The sequence below is a fragment of the Anneissia japonica genome, unplaced genomic scaffold (genome assembly GCF_011630105.1).
Source record: "Anneissia japonica isolate Jap-2015-1 unplaced genomic scaffold, ASM1163010v1 scaffold287845_len271631_cov178, whole genome shotgun sequence".
Taxonomy (NCBI): domain Eukaryota; kingdom Metazoa; phylum Echinodermata; class Crinoidea; order Comatulida; family Comatulidae; genus Anneissia; species Anneissia japonica.
In genome coordinates this window covers 155,988-176,478 of record NW_022735743.1, presented here as the reverse complement: position 1 = coordinate 176,478, position 20,491 = coordinate 155,988, and the positions used below count along the sequence as shown (strand labels likewise).

Genomic DNA, 20,491 nt, shown 5'->3' with positions numbered 1-20,491 from the left:
TAGGTTCTTATGAATATTTAATTTTCTTATTGATATACCAAGTGAGTCAATCACAATTGAATTGTTTGGTTTTCTACAGTGTGTTTTGGGAGGTTTGTAGGAATTAGAAATACGAATTAATCCTACCATAATTACCCTACCCTCACAATTACACGCCATTTTAATTCTTAGCATAATTGTCATATTTACATATGTATATATATAGTATCTCAGTTTACATTATTTAGTACAGTTTTAGGCACTTAAATTTAGTTGGCAGGGAGTAAAATCCAAGTATGCAATTTAAATAAGTTGCTTAAATAAATGTAGGCCTAATTCCTAATTATTCAGTTTACTTTAAAAACAATATTTGATTTGATTTGCATGTTTTGGTAGTTGAAGTACTGTATGTATGTCATTCCTCTACTTTGTTAGTGAAATAACGTTTTTAAAGCTTACTATCAAAAAAGTTATTCAATGGCCATTATTTCCCGATAATCTCTCAGTACATTATTTGCATCTGTTGTGTAACTGTATTTGTTATTGATTCAATTCTTGCTTTTTACAGCTAGTATTTAAACAATGGAAGCAAAAAAAAAAAAAATTATTTCTATTACTGTATTTTTTCATTGGGGCCATTTTTACCTACTTGTCATTTGGGGCCATTTTTACCGGGGCCATTTTTACCTACATTCTGTTGGTACAGTAATAGTTAAACTGAGTAATTAGCATAAGAATGTGGCAGTAAATATAAAAATGGATATAGTAATCCTTACCTATTCATTAATATTTAAGAAAACAAGTTTTCGATCTAATCAATTTTATAGATTCGACATAGACAAACCTTGCTAAAAAGGCTTCTAAAAATGGAATGATCTGTTCAAAGCACAAACACATGTAGACCAAACCCAGTACCATTTCGATTTTAATCAGACGGGAAATTTACTGATGAAGTCAATTTTCATTTTTTGGTCACTGGTGCTAGTTTTTGGAATGGCAAGCCTTGTATGTTACATACACAATTTAACCATAACTCCTTGGTTACATTGTAGGTCGATAATGAAACAGTACTCCATCTATAAATAAGACATCTTAGCAAAAATATAATATGTGAACATAGTTGGGAAATAAAAGGTAATGAATTGTCTACAAAACTCTTTTAAAGGCTTTTAAATTACCTGAAACGCAATAAATAAACTAAAAACAAGCAAAATTATTGTGTTATACAATAGTTCTAGGATAAAAAGGAAGACTATAAACATATGGGCCATTCCATTTTTCAAATTAGGGTATAAATGTTGTAAAAGGTTTCTTGTAATCCAGGAATTTTGATTTTGGCTAGAATTTGACAATCCTGTCTGTTACAGCTTCACCAATTAGTCTGGTACACTACTGGTGGTTAAGAATTAAATTTGCTTGATCATTTTGAAACAAAATTTGCACAGCTAATAATTTTTCTCTTATTGCTACTCCATAAAGATAGTTTAAAACCTGACATGGCCCATTGGCCAGGCACTGCTATTTCAGTTCAATCATCATTATATTTACATCAAATGATTTTATACTGTTAATATTATCTTGGACGCACCTTCCTTTTGGAAGAGTGCCACTGACATAAGTGTAGTTTAGAATAAATAACTAAATATCCCTGTACATAGGACATTGGTCAATATAATTTTGTTTATGATACAATTAATATTCTCAAATATAAATACCGCATTTATTCGAATAAATGCCCTGCTTTGAATAAACTCTCCCTCTAGAGCCTACTTTGGAATAAACGCTTCCTCAAATAAACACCCCGAGGCATTTATTTTTCCCCTCGAATAAACGCTCCCTAAATGACAACAAATTTAATGGAAGCAACATCATTCTCAATGTTCTCTATTAATGTTCTACTCACACCACAATTACATTTTTTTCTAACAAGAAGTCTTTATGATCAAGCAATAACACATTTTGACAGTAGGTGCCTCCACAAAAACAAAATAGATGATTTTACCAATCAGATGGGTCAATTCATCATTAATAGTTAAAATACATGTTTGTGATATTCATGAAAATTTGAAAAACTAAATATATAAAGAAGAAACTGAAGTCATAATTTAAAACAAGGTAATATAATATAACAAATATAAATAATAATTAAAAAAAATATTAATATATGATGACACTAATAATATTGACAGTTATTGCTGAAGATGTTGTTAATGATAATGTTGGTGATGGTGATGCATAATATGATACTGTAAGTTGATAGGTAGGGATTTTGATGATGATTAAAGGTAAATTTTAAAATGTTTACATTGATTGATGACAAAAATGATATAATAGCAAAATATATTATGAATACGATAATGTCTACTGTCTCTCATTGAATATTCCTGTAACAACATAACAATGTTAGTTAACAACAATGTTGAGGAACATGCAAATGTTCCTCAGAGGATTGCAACTAAAGTTTTTCTAAATACCATTCAGTATCTCAATGAGTGATAATTTCCCTGTTGTGACTTCTGGGACATATGACTGCAATCAAGTTCCTGTACTTGTCTCTAATCTTTCATTTTATATCTGCTCTTTGCCAAATGATAAGATGGATCTTATTGTGGTACTTCATTATTTAATCTAAAATTCCAATTATTAATATAAAAAATCTGTGTAATTTACTAACTTTGCAAGCAGTTAACAACATCATTGTTGATTTTTCTAGGACTCCTCTTGCTGCTGCCATTTGAGCTCGAATTCGTTCATCTTTTAAATCCTAAAAGTAAACAGAAAACATTCCATCATTTCTCTAATATAAATCGTAAATCAGCCACAAAATGTGAAAGGCTACATCAAATTTGTCAACATATTCAATCAGTATGGAGCTCTTGATTTGTGCGATGACGCAACGCTAGAACAGAATCACTCACGTGTGACCGTCCTACCTGGCGTCCTACGTACTCTGCATATGTAGATTTAGCCAAATTGCGTTCCAGAATCTACTCGACGAGGTGACCTTAACATTCTCGCATGTGCAGATGACTTTTATTGACGTTATTACGTTCTACGTCCTACCGTCGTCGTGCAATCGAAAGCTCCCTACCATTACTCATTCGTCACAGAACAACCACAAAATGTGAACAATGCTGTGTATAAAGTATGTCAACAAGTATTCATTGATATTGTGGAAAAATGTGGCACATCCCATCACAAAATCAGGGTTCAAGTCTAATCCTCCATGGAGCTGAGTACAGTAACATCTCCCAATTACGTACCCCTCCGTCCGAACAGAGTCCGTAAATGAGAAAATTTGTGATTCAGAGAGTTCAAATTTTCATAGCATCTCAGTGTGGTGAGTGTAGGCCTAGTTCTATGCTCTAAAGTACAGGGCTAGGTAGGCCTAAATCTTGCCACGCGAGCAAAATTTTTTCACGAAATATGACTTGGATTTTACTGTTTTCTGTCGAATTATTATACAGTAAATAGATGATTTTACCAATCAGATGGGTCAATTCATCATTAATAGTAAATACATGGTTATGTGATATTAAAGTCTTCCTAAAAATTTGTTAAACTAAATATATAAAGATAAAACTGAAGTCATAATTTAAAACGATGAAATATAATATAACAAATATTAATAATAATCACAATAATAATATATGATGATACTAATAATATTGACAGTTGTTGAACAAAAAGTGAGATTTACTGTACAGTATGCTTGAACAAGAAGCATGCACAGCTCAAATGTAATATATCTCGGCTGAAAACGATTAATATTTCTTGCTTAAACTTGATTTTATGTCACTTTACTGGTTTTTTTCCTTAGCTGATTAACATTTTATATTATTTTTGAAAACTTTTAATTATACAATTTAAATGCTTTTGTAGTTAAAAACGATCTTCGTAATGACGTCATCACCGGAAATTGGGTTCATAAAAACGAGAAACCGTAAATGGGAGATATTACTGTATGTGTTTCATAGGTGTTTGATCCAATGACTATGTAATCATGTGAGTACATAGAGGCCATCGTATGATGCCATCTAAGACACAGATATATTATTAGTATTATACTGTAGCTTCAGTAGGAAAACAGCCATTTAGATTTACATATTTATTAAAAACAATCTTTCATCACTTCTTCAGGTGAACTCTATGGTGAAATCATTTAATAATTAAGAAATAAAATTGATCAATAAAACATTCATATATAAAATACTGCATACACAAGTATGCCACTATATTAATATCCGGCACTCATTGAGGACAGACTATCAGTGAATACGTGTATCACTAATAATCTAGACTCAGTATAACTTAATAGACAATAATAAATATAATTGAAACTACACAAACCTAAAGTAACTATAAGTTACTATTTTGTTATTCATCTAAAAATGGTTGTGAGCTGGTAGAAATGACAAATTCTATATTATTATGTGTATATTACATTGGTAATGATATTAATAATCAATTATTTAGTTTACACTGTATGTATTAGAGTACTATATCAAGAAGTGTACTGTTTTGTTTACAAAATTTGAAATAAATTGATTTAAATAACAACTAGAGCAGTCACTCCCCTGTGCTTTAATACCTACAGTATATCGAACTAAAAATAAAATTCATTATGACCTTGACTATTTCACTTGAAAATGTCATCACCTATTCTTTAGGCCAACAGCCTAGGTGGTTTACATCGAAGTTAACCTGCATATCTAAATCTTGAAATGATACGATTTTCCCTATTTGCTTTCTATGCCAGGATTAGAGCCAGATAAACAGCCTGCCAGCTTTGAGGCCGTTGATGTCCCTAAACAGGAATTGTTGAAAGACCAGGCAGAAAATCAGCGTGGTGGAAAGGCTTGTTTATAAGACATCTATTTTACGTACTCCTTAGTAGTACCATGGGGTATTCCAAAGATCATCCGTGAAATCGACTATTTGTAAAACGGACGTTTTACCGGGTTTTTACTGATAATATTACAAATAATGTCTGAAAACCATGCGGATATGAGACTACTTTGCTGCTTTGTTATCATTGTTTAAGTATGTTGTTTCTAGCCAGGAGCATGAAGATAACAACTGGTATGACAACAGCAGCTTAGATACATACGTTAAGTATCATGTGTCCTTTTAATACGAGTTGAATTTACTGTTAAGCAGGATATTTACCGTTAATCTGGTTATGTTAAGTCGCTTATCGATACATGATTTAAGCCTTTATCTAGACATAATCAACTGGTTCACATCGAACTTATGTCTAGATAAGTGGATCTATATCTAGACTTAAGTTTGACGTGAACCAGGCTAACATGTATCATTCCACTAAAGTTTATGATCCATTGACAGATATTCATAATCTTTTTAAAATTAACATATTATTCAAATGATTATGACCTTAACCCTGACCTTTTCATCTACAATTTAATCACCATCTTCTAAAACCAATGTAGGCCTACTATTTCATTAATTTTATGATTATCGATTTGTTAGTTATTGTGTAATCCTGCTACAAACAGCAGTAAAAATATAATCTCCTTGGCAGAGGTAATACTAATTACTGTCTGTATACAGACATAGACATTTTCATTAAAACTGATGTTTGAAATTAATTAATTTAAAAAAAATACATAACAAATTAGGGGCCACAGAGACTGCTATGAGACAGATAGGGTAAAGTGCCAAATTCTAACTTTTACAATATACAGTAGAACCCAATTTGTGAAGACCAGTGGATTTTTAAGTCTATGTTTGTGATGTCGATAGTTCTTTTATGACTAAACTTACTTGAATTCCACATACTCAAGAGGAAGGTTGCGTATGTATATTGTAACCTTTACAATATACAGTAGAACTCAATTCTTGAAGACCAGTGGATTTATTAAGTCTATGTTTGTGATGTTGATGGTTCTTTTATGACTAACTTACTTGAATTCTACATACTCAAAAGTAAGGTTGTGTATGAATTTTATATAGCAAATTTATGTTTAACAGCAACTAGTTTGAAGTGCATCAACCACTTAGACTAGTTAATAATAGAATTACATAATATTTTAATTGGTGCATTTTCACCATAATTATTTTGCTTGGAACAGGTTAAAAAAAGTATAAGTTTAAAATCAGACCAAAATCAATGGCTTTTTAAAAGCCAATAATAATATAACATTTATAAAAAACAAAAATACGTACATTTTGTCTATCCCCAGTAAGGTGAGCTAACTCTACCATTTCCTTTCCAAACTGGCTAAATAACTGGACAAACTCCGTGAAATTTCGTACTGTTTCAAGTTTATTTAAACTCTTCTTTACTTTCTGCTCCGCTACTATAATCTGCTTGATGACCACTCTGTCAGCTAACAACAGCACCTTGGTGACTGCCGACAGGAGCCCCCTGGCTGCCTTGATCATACTGTTCTTGTCCGTCGAGTTCTGCATAGTGACTGAAAGCCAACTATTTGTGTCCGTCAACCTTGCAATGTTATTACCTACATTAAGAAAGTATATCAGATTTTGAAAAGTGGAGTGTTGAATAGAATATTTACACAAAGTGCAAAACTAGGGACAGAGGATATCAATGGCTATGACTACACCATAAATTGGTTGTTAACATCTAAATTAAACTTACTTTGCCAATTATTTCCATTAATTTACAATTATTTGCTTTTGCGTGAAGCACAATGCAAAACCCTACAGTACTGGTTGCGCCACTGTGTCATATTGTTCTGCATTCGAGCTCTGAACAGGGGATGCAAAATGTTATTAAAATGAAAATGATGACAACTATGTTGCGGATACCAATGAGAGAAAAACCATGACAATGACAACAACCATGAATGAGTGGTGACAACAATGAGTGACAATTACGATGGCTATTAAAATGATTGATGTTTCTAATGATGGTATAGTCAGTCATGCCAAAGATTGTAGAAGCAGAGATGACAACTGTGATGATCATAATAATAATTATATAATTCCTAATTAAAAAAAGCCTCAAAATGCTGATGATAATTCCTGAAAAGAAAATTAGCCATATTATATCACCAATGTAAATGTTTATCAGTTTAACAACTTACCTGCAACCTGTGCCTCTGAGCATGCCTCATGAAGCTCATCTTGTATCTCTGTATTTTCTTTACCTAATGCTTCTCCAACAGACACAAATTTGCTAACAGCAAGCCTCACTGCTTGCCCAACACGTTCTATCGCTTGGCAGGTTTTCTCTGATACTCGTTGTTTTTCTTTATGGTTCACCAGTGTGGTAATCTGTAAACAAATAAAACAGTTATATTTTTTTAATTTGCATTGGAAACCATTTTTAATTTTTTATTGGAAACCATTCAAAATGAACTAGGCTATTAATGTGAGAGATAGGAAATGCAGAACATAAGCTCGTACACTAGTTTTCAAACTGTGAAATTTTTAATGATTTAAAAATCATTATCATCATAAGTGAGTATACTGATGTATGTACTATAATCCCAGTAGGTAGAGAGTATTCACTGCTTGATTTTGGAAAAGTTTATCTTTCAAATTATTCAAAGTGTTCTTCCTACTGTAAACCAGTGTGAATATAAGTCAAATTCAATTACAGTATGCTTAGTAAAAAAGTAATGGGCTGGCACAGAGCAAAGCCTTCCTTGTGCCACATTATGCTGTGAAAAATAACTATATAGCCAGGCCTTCCACGCAATTTCAATAACAAGATAAAAATGCGTAGGAAGCTTTAAATGTGGCTTAAATGCTAAAGTCTTGCTACTTAAAGGAGGTTTCAAATACAACAAAATACTCTATTTACATAGGGACAACATTTCCACCAAGTTAAAATTTATGGGTGGTTGTTTTTTGCTAAACCAAGCATGCTTTAGATTCAGAGAACACATCATACACTATTAATGATGCATTAATCTTCTATAGTCTATCTACCAACTTTTGTATACTCCTATATAGTTTCTTCAAGCTATTCCCCTCCACACACCCCTATACCCAACCCCTCCCCCCCATCCTGCCCTGCTTTGCTTCAGAATGGTCTGGCTGATCTTTGAATTATCATGTTTCTTTTGCTGCCTCCAATCTACGACTTTCCCTTATGACTTCTCATCAATGCTGCACAGGTTTTTATCGTATCATCAGGCTTTTGAATGACAAACTCTAAATGTGGATGATGATGTCTTTTGCTTTGTTACATTATATCTTGGGTTTTAAAATTCAGTGCTGTAAAAAAGTCATGACAATAACGAGAACTTAAACTTGTTAATTAGTTGTGCAATTCCTTGGTACACCAAGTTATTTTGCATTGAACCATCTATGTATCACTGGATATGAATTTGGCCTTGTACAGATCATAGTATTCGTGGAAACATTACTTTTTATATTAAGATGTTAAAAGGAGCCCCCTCCCTATGCACAATTCACGCAAATATTCTACTTTAATACTATCCTGAAATCATAAAGTCGCTGCATCATTTCATCATGAGAGGTCCAGATAATAATTCAATTACATACTCATTCATGCAAAACACTGCAGTGCATATTATCTGATATTAACCGATTTTAACACTGAGTCAATTCCACGTGAGTGCACCCCAGGTTGTTAATGGAACTCATTCAGTCCTACTTAACCAAACGATAGTTATGATCACCTTCTATGTTTCTCAAAAAAGGCCTGCTTTATAGACCATTTTTGCAAAACTTGAAATAAAAATTTCCAATAACCTGGCAACTACCACTGAGGAACTTTCAGAGGCCTAGCATTTCGCTCTATGTAGTTAAAATCATAGATCAACGATGAAACTAAACTAACGAGCACAAATATTTCAAAATGGAAAAAACACAAAAAGTTTATATTAAAACAAGTCTATGACTTAAAAAGCTATTTCAATGTTTACATACAGTAATTAGCAAGATCGTATCTGTTGTCTACTGCTGCTATATAGCAAAGGCCTACAGTAGTGGCGCTATCCGCTGCACAGTGCTCGCTACTTGTAATTAGCCAGCTGCTCAGGCTGGGCCGCTGGAAGTCCGCCAGTGAGTTTCGAGACGTTGGCGGCGCTGTTTCAAAATAAATCTGATAAAATGGTCTATAGACTACCATGACTTGCAACTAGCAGCATGACACCACATATGGTTTTGTGGTGGGGGTGCTGGTGCAAATATTCCAGGGCCCATACATTTTTTTTAATAGAAAAAGAGATAATTACATTCAAATTTAAGTCCAAGAGTTCCATTTTCGAGCATCTATAAGTGCCAAAGTGGTGGCCCCGTCTATTTCAAGAATTCATGGATCCGCCACTTGACACAACTACAGTGTCCAGTATGTCTGCATCAACAGTGCTATCGTAGCTTATAACAATTCAATAATATTAATATCTAAGCTTAACCACCCCATTCACTATTAAATAATAATAATATTCAGGCAAAACATACAAAAAATGCATGAGGAAAGGGAAAATATGAAACACTATCTGCTGGGAAGACACACACACACACATAAAATTAATAAATTACTGTTACAAAGCATTCAACAATCTTTTGCATATTTTGAAAAGCCTGGAAGTAGTGATTTGCATAAATTTTGTTATTAAAAATAAGTGAATCATAATCAATCTTAGCAGAAAGTGCTCAGGATTTTTAACTTTTTAAAATTGATTGAAAAATGAATGGAAGCTTGCAACTGATATCACATGAGAGTGAAAGAGTGCATTTTTAAACCCCAAGTGTTTTTTGTTGTCAATCCAAGATGAAGTCGATATTTTCTTATTCATCTTTAAATCTTAACATTTCATTTGAGTGTAATAATCATATGCACGAGGGAAGGATGACTTTGTTTTGATTAGTTTGCTTCAATAATGAAATATTAATTCATGCACAAATTCTTAGAAAAAGTACAAATACCAATATAATTTGAAGATGTGACAAAAACTCATTAAATTATGAAACAAAGTGCAGACTTCAGATAGTGTTTTAAAGACATTTTTTAAATTAGAAAACTTTCATGGCACTATAAACTACTGTAAATCAATCAATAGTATTGTGGTTTTGTGATCTACATTATCTGCTATTGTTAGTACAGTAGATATATATTTTTAGGTTCTTTTTCTGTCCTTTTTTGGGCCTGCCATACTTTCTACAAGAACTTGTCCCTCCGTTTCCTTGACTTGACCTCCCCTTTCTTGTCATCATTGTTTTATTTGATCTGCCTTTTGATCGTAATATAAAATTTGGCTTATTGGCTTTCCCAAATTTAAACAGTTTTCTAATATTATGATGTACTTTACCTGTCTTTATGAGGTTAAATCAGATTACATATACGAATGCATGTTCAGGTGATTTTAATTATTTACTAATTTCACCATTCATGTTTTTCCTCCCAATCGATCGTGGCCTGATCAAAAGGTCAATCTGAACCAGCCATTTAGCTTGATCAAAAAGTTTAAAGTGATCAAACTAGTCATTAGCAAATTGTGCATATCTGAATTAAGTTTTAGTCATATATTTGGAACTTGTTTGGGAATGGTACTAGAAAAAATACTGAATTCATCCAAATATTAATTCACAATATGATTTGTTTTTTGCAACATAAGCAGGACTGTTGATACCGCAAAAACGATTAAAATTAACTGATTTTCACAAGTTTTTTGGCTCTAAAAATTCTCATTGTTATTCAGTAAAGGTATATACTGTAACCTACCAAAATTTTTGAAATTTTATTACCTACAGATTATGCTAATGTTGGTTGAGTAGGGTAGGTGTTCTGAAGGATCGGCACAGGTCAAAATAGATAAGCCGTTATTCAACATGAGCTGTTGATTTTACCTTATTTTGAATACAAATTTTCACTTTAGAAACATGTAGTACCACCCTAGAATACTTTATTTTTTAAAAAAGCTATAATTATCAATCAACTCAGAATTTGATTGGCTTTTGATCTACAGTACATAAAAATTAGTTTATTTGAAAAAGTTTCTAACCAGCACACCCCTTTTTTGTGAAAATGACTTATCAGGAAGGAGCTTCGGAAAAGTCACTCTTTTTACAAGAGCCATTTTTGGTTGGGCGGTGGTGTCAGTCAGATGTTTTGTGATATAATTTGCAATATTTTTGTCTTTTTTAAAACATATTATCGCATATTTAAGTTTTATTACTGGTACGTTGTACTATATTAATGGATTCATGATTTTAAATTAACTTTTCTGAAGCCAGGCTTTAGCATACAAATCTGAATTTTCGTTACTCTACTACACGGCCTACCCTATGCTACTTAGGACTAGGGTCTAGGCCTATTTATGATTAAAATTTAATTCAGACAAATTCGGCCCACTTAACTTAATATAGTTTTAATACATATTATATAGTATAGTACATATGTGCATATGGTATATTATCTTTGACCATGCAGGCTTCAACTAAAGTAATTCAACATACAAACTGTCTATCATACAGTACATAGCAAACTGTACAATGGTCAATGGCTGTACACATGTAGAGCACATGTAATTGTACATACTATGGTCAAAAAGCAGGTATGGCACTGTAATGTAGCTATACTGAAATAAAAACAATCAAGTATAGTATGGGCGTTTACATATTTTCATTTTTGATAAGCACAGCATGATATATGAATAATTTTAAAATCACATTTTAACAACATAGATTTTATATTTGATTTTTGTTTTGTTCCATTCAAACATACTTTAATGTAGCCATACAAGATACAGTAATAGCAAATCATGTAACAGTAACAGGATGCACATTGATTTTATATTTGATTTGTTTTGTCACCCACCTTTTAAATTATTTCTATCTAGTAAAAATGCACATGCACTGCTTTACTTTAAATACATTATGTTTCAATACTATTCAGATCTAACCATTTTATTCTTATGATTCTGATCCCATCTGTCCTTTCCTCTACATTATATTATTATCTGACAACTCAGAAGAACCTATGAATGTTGGGAAAGACTGGTCTCAGTGAAGCAGAGGATCTGTAGGCTAGCATTATAAATCGAGAGAAGAGCAGTCTGTTATAAAGCGTTAAAGCGTGAGAGTACTGGGAATAGCTTGCCACTTCAGAATCAAGATTGAATTTTTATGAAAACTTAATGTCGCAGTGGTTGAGAATAAGTTCAATTTCCCATTTACAATAGTAAATTATTATTTAAAAAAAAAATAAGCACAAGAAAACCTTAAAATCACTACTTACATTCAAGTGAACAAATATGACTTGAAATAAACAAACTGTGTTGTATTATTGATCTTTGATTTCATAACTATCCATAATATTATTTGTATCAATAGTATTATTACAATAATATATTGTTATTACATTGTGTACCGTATTCAAATAATAAAAATTGTCGACTTATATATCGCATTGAGTGTGTGTTCCATGTGCATGATCCAGTTATCCGGGGGTAATAATGTAACACTAAAATTTTAGTAAAAGTCAATGTCCTGTTGTTCTCTTGCTTTTTTCAACTCTTTAAAAAAAAATTAAAATTAAAGAAAAAAAAAAACATTTAAAAAATGATATTTTTCTGACACCTCAGCATATGAATTCTATTTTACTGTATTTTCTCAATATTAGGCATGTCGTGGCAAAATGGTTAAGTTGCACAGGCCAGTATTGAGTATTTGTATAAGCTGCTCAAAGCTTTTTTTTTCACTATAGATCAAAGTTTACTGTCTAATTAATTATGTCCCTTGGAAATGGTCAACAAATCGTTTACTTAACGTTATTTTGATATTTAATTCTATTAAACAATGTATGCACAAATAACTTTGGAAGGCAATTACTCAAAATAATGTTTATCTTAGCTTATTGTACTTTCACTTCCCAATAAAAACTAAGGTTTGAAATATCCAATTTCAATGAATGACCCCTCATTTTAAAGATTACATACTCATGAATCTGAAAATACCAATAACTTGAATTATCCATTTTGCCACAACATGCCTCATATTTTGAAAATCTACTGTACTGGTTAACAGGTTTATTTTTGTTTACTTTATATTAATTGCCAAAGCAGCCAATTCCTGTATGAAATATCATGCAATCACATTAATTCGTAATAATTGCAGTGCATACCAATTTGTATCCAGTAACGATATAATTCATAATATCATCATCCAAGAGATGACGAAAAATATTATACACCAACGCAAATACATTGTGCAGCTGTAGTACAGCGTGTTAAAGGAAATTTTCTAGCTATAAACTACTATATATTTATTACCATTCTAGGCAAATCTCATACCATCTCTCAGCCTAGAAATATCATCATCAGCATGGGGTTTCCAAACTTTGGGCCATAAGAAAAATATTGATATTATTCAACAACATTATCATCATCAGCTTCTCCATCACCAGCAATACTAACTCTGACAAGAAGCATAGTTTACTGTAGAACAAATCATTACTTTAGATGTATCACTTCTATTTGCATATCAGGCACTAAGAGTTGTCATCTATGCTTTTAGCTTTACATGGGTTTATATAGTATTTATTGTACCTTGCAATCGTAATGCTTTAAAAAGAAGTAGTGTTTGTATTAATATTTACAACTATTTTTTTTAAGAGTGAAACCTAAGCCTTGAAACCTAAGCCTTAAAACCAGGTTCATTAAAAAAAAAGAATCTGAATCTGTTTTTTCCACCTAGGCTAAAAGTTTGTGAACTGAGAAAACAGACTAAAAATAGGTACAGTCATGAGTTTCTTGGAAAATAGGCTTACTGTACCTTTATTAGATGTCTTGTAAATACGACAGTAATTTTAAGTTTAGGAACCTGTTATCTCTCCCTAGGCCTAATGCCTAGGATCCGAAGTGTGCACGCACCAGTGCATTATAGGCTCATTACACAGCCCAGGCCAAACTGCACAACCATTATGTACATTATCAATTTTTCTTCATTCTTCTTCATTTAGGTCTACAATTACTTCTTTGCCTACCTGGGCCTATCAAGATTATTTACGAATACACGGATAGTAATAAAAAGAACTCGTCTAGAATCGTCCTAATCCTATGCATTACAATGGACTATTGATAAGCTTAGATGGAGCGATGCACTTGGCACATCATCACAAATTTAGTTTAAAGCATCTACGTAACAAACACGCACAAGATTCGTAATTTCAAAAGTGGCTTATAATGCTAAACCAGTCCTCAAATTATATAAAATCGGTAAACTTGTCCTTTAATCATTATCTAAAATTTTAAAGACTGTGTAAGTGTCAATACTTTACAGCATCTACAAAAACCAAAATTGTGCAACCAAAGCAGCCTCAAACTGCCCTTAAGAATGCTCCTCAGTTAAAAAAAAAAAACATTCGAAAATGACTGAATGAAGATGACACAACAAGGCACAATCCTTGTCTACGTCAAGGTCTATGGTCTTCACTGTTACTACAGTACCTAGATATTTTCATCTACTGTATACTGACCAGCTGGTTAACTTAGGGTGTGTGTCTACTGATAAACACAAAATAATCAATTTTTTAAAACCGCTTTTTTAATGAGTACTAGACTAGACAGCCTGCTCGGTTTAGGAACCTGTTATCTCTCCCTAGGCCTAATGCCTAGGATCCGAAGTGTGCACGCACCAGTGCATTATAGGCTCATTACACAGCCCAGGCCAAACTGCACAACCATTATGTACATTATCAATTTTTCTTCATTCTTCTTCATTTAGGTCTACAATTACTTCTTTGCCTACCTGGGCCTATCAAGATTATTTACGAATACACGGATAGTAATAAAAAGAACTCGTCTAGAATCGTCCTAATCCTATGCATTACAATGGACTATTGATAAGCTTAGATGGAGCGATGCACTTGGCACATCATCACAAATTTAGTTTAAAGCATCTACGTAACAAACACGCACAAGATTCGTAATTTCAAAAGTGGCTTATAATGCTAAACCAGTCCTCAAATTATATAAAATCGGTAAACTTGTCCTTTAATCATTATCTAAAATTTTAAAGACTGTGTAAGTGTCAATACTTTACAGCATCTACAAAAACCAAAATTGTGCAACCAAAGCAGCCTCAAACTGCCCTTAAGAATGCTCCTCAGTTAAAAAAAAAAACATTCGAAAATGACTGAATGAAGATGACACAACAAGGCATAATCCTTGTCTACGTCAAGGTCTATGGTCTTCACTGTTACTACAGTACCTAGATATTTTCATCTACAGTATACTGACCAGCTGGTTAACTTAGGGTGTGTTTCTACTGATAAACACAAAATAATCAATTTTTTAAAACCGCTTTTTTAATGAGTACTAGACAGCCTGCTCGCGCTGCAACTGCATTTTTTATTTTTCGAAAATCGGTTTTCGTGACGGAAATTACGTCACCATTTTGTTTATACAACACATTGTTTCCTAACTGTATAGGATAGTATCTTTCTCATTTCTGTCATGATGACGAGGAGTAAGATAGAGTGTGGGGCGAGAAGGCAAATGTTTTCGGCTGTGCTTATCGGCACAATGAAAGAGCGACCAAATGAGGACAACGGTAGGCCCAAAAGAGGCCTAGGCCCAATATCCCCCACAAAATAATTACAAAACATATTCGTCGCTCCACATGTTTGTTGACGTTTTTTAGCTTGTAGACCTAGGACATGAACAAGAGGACAATTTTTTTGGAAAGTTCGCACCTAATACGATCTAGTCTTTGCAGCAATCGACCTGGAGGTCACATTTCACCTGATAATCGCATTTTTTGTGTTGCAGCTAAAAGGTGCACAGCCAAAATCGGTTATTTGCCGTTCAAACACGCTATCCATTGCGTGTTTTTAATCTATTTTTTTTAATCACTTTTTTCAAACTGGTCCCGTTTCTACTGCGAGAATAAAAGCGATTTTTCGAAAAAGCGATTTTTAATCGATTATTTCTTTCGAGTAGAAACAGGCCCTTAATTTCTTATTTAAACCACCTCCGTGTTTAAACCATGAAGGTGTTACCAAATAACACAATACTGTACTTCTTTTTTTTCTTAAACCAAAATTGTGGAACCATAGCAGCCTCAAACTACTCTTAACAATGCTACTCAGTAAAAAAAAAAACATTCGAAAATGCAACAAACATAAAATTAGCAACTTCTGACTGAATGAAGATGATACAACAAAGGCATTTTATCCTTGTCTACGTCAAGGTCTATGGTCTTCACTGTTACTACAGTACCTAGATATTTTCATCTACTGTATACTGACCAGCTGGTTAACTTAATTTATTTAAACCACCTCCATGTTTAAACCATGAAGGTGTTACCAAATAACACAATACTGTACTTGTTATCATGTAGTTTTAAGACAAGTATACTTTAACTTACAAGTATATTGTCTGTTTATTGAATGCGATTTTGATATGATAGTTTATAGTGTACAGTAACTAATATTAATTATTAATCATTAGTTTTGTTACTGTTCACTATCATACAAATTCACATTTGCTTATCATTTGTGATTTATCAGATATCTCTTTTAGACCTTGTCCTCCACTTATTTTCATTGAATACAGCATATTTGTATACCCTGTCCCATAGGAAACACCATAATCACTTTCTCTAGGGCACATAGAAAAAATTATTAGATCACTCTTTAAAAAAAAAATGATGAGGGCGGAATTATTTTTTTTTGTTTTTTTGGAACAATAGAATATTTCTTTTTTTTTTATAATTGATGAGGGAGGGAATGTTTTTATTTGGCAAGCATATTATAAATATTTTATAAAAACTGGTTCTACCAGAATTGTTCTACCATTTAAAGATCAAACTTGTTCCAACACCGTATCTAAACAACTTAAACAGCTTAGCTGTAAGATTAATAATGAAATTATGCCCGTATTCACTAGCAGGAAGATAGGTGAAATCTTATCGAAAGAAAGTAAACCTAAGATTGTTAATGAACAATGCGTTGTTTATAAATTTCAATGTGGCTTGTGCGATGCAAGCTATGTCGGCTACACTTGTCGACACCTTTATCAACGCATTGATGAGCACAGTAAATGTAACATAGGACAACATTTAAAAGATCATGATATTAGTGCTACTGAAACTGTTAATTATTTCAAGGTTTTTATCTAAGTGCAAATCCAAGTTTGATTGCTTAATCAAAGAAATGCTTTGGATCAAAGAACTGGAACCTACACTTAACAAACAAACTGATTCAGTCAAAGCCAAACTGTTTATCTAGTTAATCTGCTAAGAAGGGCTAATTATTGCTTAGCTCCACTAATGGCTCCACACAGTAGGCCCTATTGATATGTAAATTAATTACTTACTTCCTGTCACTGCTTGGTATTTTTGTTTTTTCAATTTACTTGATCTTGAGAATGGTTCCATGATGGACCCGAAACGTTGATCTTTCTTGTCATTAAATTTTGTTTTGAAATTATATAGTAAGCGTCTCTTTTTGTGTTGCACACAAAGAAGCAATATTACAATTTCTGTAAATACTGTGTTGAAATTAATAAAAACCATGGTCTGCACTTGTTCATAATCTCTTGTACCCTCTTAAATTTTATTGTTTGTTATCATCCCTCCTTTTCAAAACAATAAACATCTTTTCTTAGAACTTATGAATTTAATCTATTAAAATTATCATAATACAGTGTATTCCCACTCCAAGCCAGCTATAAAAGTTGATTATTTCAAATAATATTAATTGCCTGGATAACAAATGAATTTATTATTAAATAAACTACAAAAAGCAAATTTAAGATCTTGTATCATAAAATATTTTTTAAATGTTCCCATCTAAGTTCTATATTACAAAACAGTTTAATTTCACTACGCATAAATGAACAAAAATGTGAAAAACAAATGTGCACATCAGGTTCAAAAACTAGAGAAATGTTAACAAAAATAGACGAATTTTACTTGTAAAAAAATTACAAATGTTTAATAACATCCACAGTTTTGAGGCAACATGAGTGATTAAAGCAGTAGGCATGTGGTTGGATGCACATGTACCAATAATTAATAGTCACTTGATTACAGAAGTACAATCACATTTAAGCATCATATTTTTACCCTGCAGTACATACAAAAATTTGAATCCATTCATTAGACAATGTTTCATTTTTGTTGTAGACATTTATTATAGCATCTGCATTAATGTTCAAATAGTTATGGTTTGCTTATCATTATTGTAGAAATGCTTTATTCGTTTAATAAATCAAACACAATGGATGTAAACTTACTGCATGATTTCGTTGATGTTATCAACGTGACTTTGTCAGGCTATCGATGAAAGATCGCAATGTTAACGTCCATTGTGTTGTGCCTGCAGTGTGATTTGATATCTAAACAACCCCGTAAACAACACGCCCTTTGACTCGTAGAACAGGTCTACAGCTAACTTTTTGCATAAAGTTAATTTTAACGAGCTGTTTCATGAAAATAATCACACAATTATTAATAGTCGAAAATAATAAGTAAAAATATGGCTCCAGCGAAGAAGCGCAAAATTCATGTGCTTCTAATTCACAATTCAAGAAGTATGTTCGCCACTGGTGGCGCACCATCGAGGTCAACGAACTCAACTCTGGAAAAAGTATACTGTTTGAAAGCATGGAGGTCCATGTTGTTGGTTATGCTGTAATATCGGTGAAGAACCGTAGAATGGCCGATGTTGAAAGATATTTAAAGGTTGACTTCTTTTTAAACAGTTTTATGTGATTGTGATAAAAAATCATACGTTCTATATTCAGTTTTGTGACTTGGAAATGGATGGTTTTAAGAGGCCTGCACTCGTCGTTACCCTACCTGGCCTAAGCCTAGCCGCCTCCTCAAGCCATTTTTTTCTAGGTACTAGCTAGGGCCTTGACTAGACCTACAGTAGGCCAACCGTCCTTGAAATACCTTAAGTCTAGGCCTCAGTTATGGTTTTTGCAGTCAAGCTACGTACACCTAGACAAGACTATCGATATTTTAACAATAATAAAAAAAATTAGGTTACATACATTTTGAGATAATATTTTCGTTATTTTTTTATGTTTACAGACTTGTTTGCCATGATTGAACTGCATCCAAATTCCGCTCTTTTCTTAGCAGCAAAGAAGCTACTAGACTACTACTGTTGAATACAATATTAAACTAACAGATGCCAGAAAAGAACTGTAAATTGATTTAATTAATGGTATTGATTGAAGTGTAAATAAATGAATAATGTATAATATTAGACCAGGCCTACTGTACAGATTAGTAGATTCCAGAATTTATGTAATTTTATGGTATTAATTTACATTGTGTAAATAAAAATGAAAGCAAGAGCAATTTAACTGTGTGTTTGATCATTGAATGTCAAGTATTTGACATTATGAATAGTTGAGTATTGGCTGCAATGTGACGTGTGCTGTATTTGCAGGCGGCCAAAGGTTCCCGACAAAATCTCCTGCTTCAACTTGGGACCCCTGTATATTTACTACCAAAAATAACAAATTATTAATTATTTAAGCCTAGTGTCTTCAACAATGATACATCAGCATTAGACCTTTGACAAGGAAGAGGAAGAAATTAAATGTATCGGATATATGAAGTCAGTGCCTAAAATGAACATTGCTAGTGGCTACAGGACAGGTACAAGTTAGGCCTACAGAATCATGGTGCATTAAAGCAAAAATTTGAACTTTACTATTTGTTAAAAACTTATTAATGAAAGAAACTGTTTGCTAATAATAATATTATTACCATCGGCAAAGGAGGTTATCTATTCACCGCTGTCTGTCTGTTAGACACTAAGGAATGCATCATCATTGAAATTAGTGGAGTGGTACATAATTAATAATCTGAGAAAGAGATTAAATTTTTAGGAAAAGTCAAAGTACAAAGTCAAAGTCATTGAAATTCCATTTTTTACCCTTTCAAAATAAAAGAAAAAATGGAATCGCTCATTATAACAACACAGTCTGCGTATTGTTAGGTATTCAGGCACAGGGTGGAGGTATGATTAAATAAATAAATGAACTCTATGGACTGACTACTATAGTTTCAAAAGAATTTACAGTGCTTTTAACACCTCCAAGTGTCATTTTTGTCTTTTTACAAAAATAGTAATAGACAATGTCACAGCAAAACAATATTCTACTGTAGGCTTTTTTCGATTATGAGACGATATTGATAAATCATCAAATGCCAACAACTCTTTTTTTTTTGTTGGTATTATTCCTATATTAAAACAAATATTCATAAAATGAATAAAGTTAGATACTAAATAGGTACTGGTATTACTATTTTGATTAGTACACAGTGCACAATTCTCAATCTACTTTTCAGAATGGTATTCAATATATTTATTTTAGAAATCAGCACCGATATTGATAATTTAAATGTATCCTACAGTACAGTATCTATCTTACTGAAAGTAAAGAAGTTGTTTTATATTGTTGGATACAAATTAAACATTAAAAAAATATGGGAAACCAATGGACTGTTCTGACATGGTAGGCTACAGAAAGCAAACTGGCCAATTAACTACAGTAAAGTAATACCTGTAGTATTGCACAGAATTAAC

General features: G+C 32.5%; 1 protein-coding gene across 1 annotated transcript in view; it reads right to left on the bottom strand.

Moving 5' to 3' along the window:
- Window positions 1–20,491, bottom strand: part of LOC117116680 (alpha-catulin-like) — a 58,427-nt gene that overhangs the window by 19,000 nt on the left and 18,936 nt on the right. The window contains exons 2-4 of the mRNA XM_033260769.1: window positions 7,050–7,239; window positions 6,166–6,461; window positions 2,654–2,743 (exon numbers count right to left, since the gene is read on the bottom strand). Coding sequence (XP_033116660.1) covers window positions 2,654–2,743; window positions 6,166–6,461; window positions 7,050–7,239 — 576 coding nt within the window. The remainder of the gene's footprint in view (window positions 1–2,653; window positions 2,744–6,165; window positions 6,462–7,049; window positions 7,240–20,491) is intronic.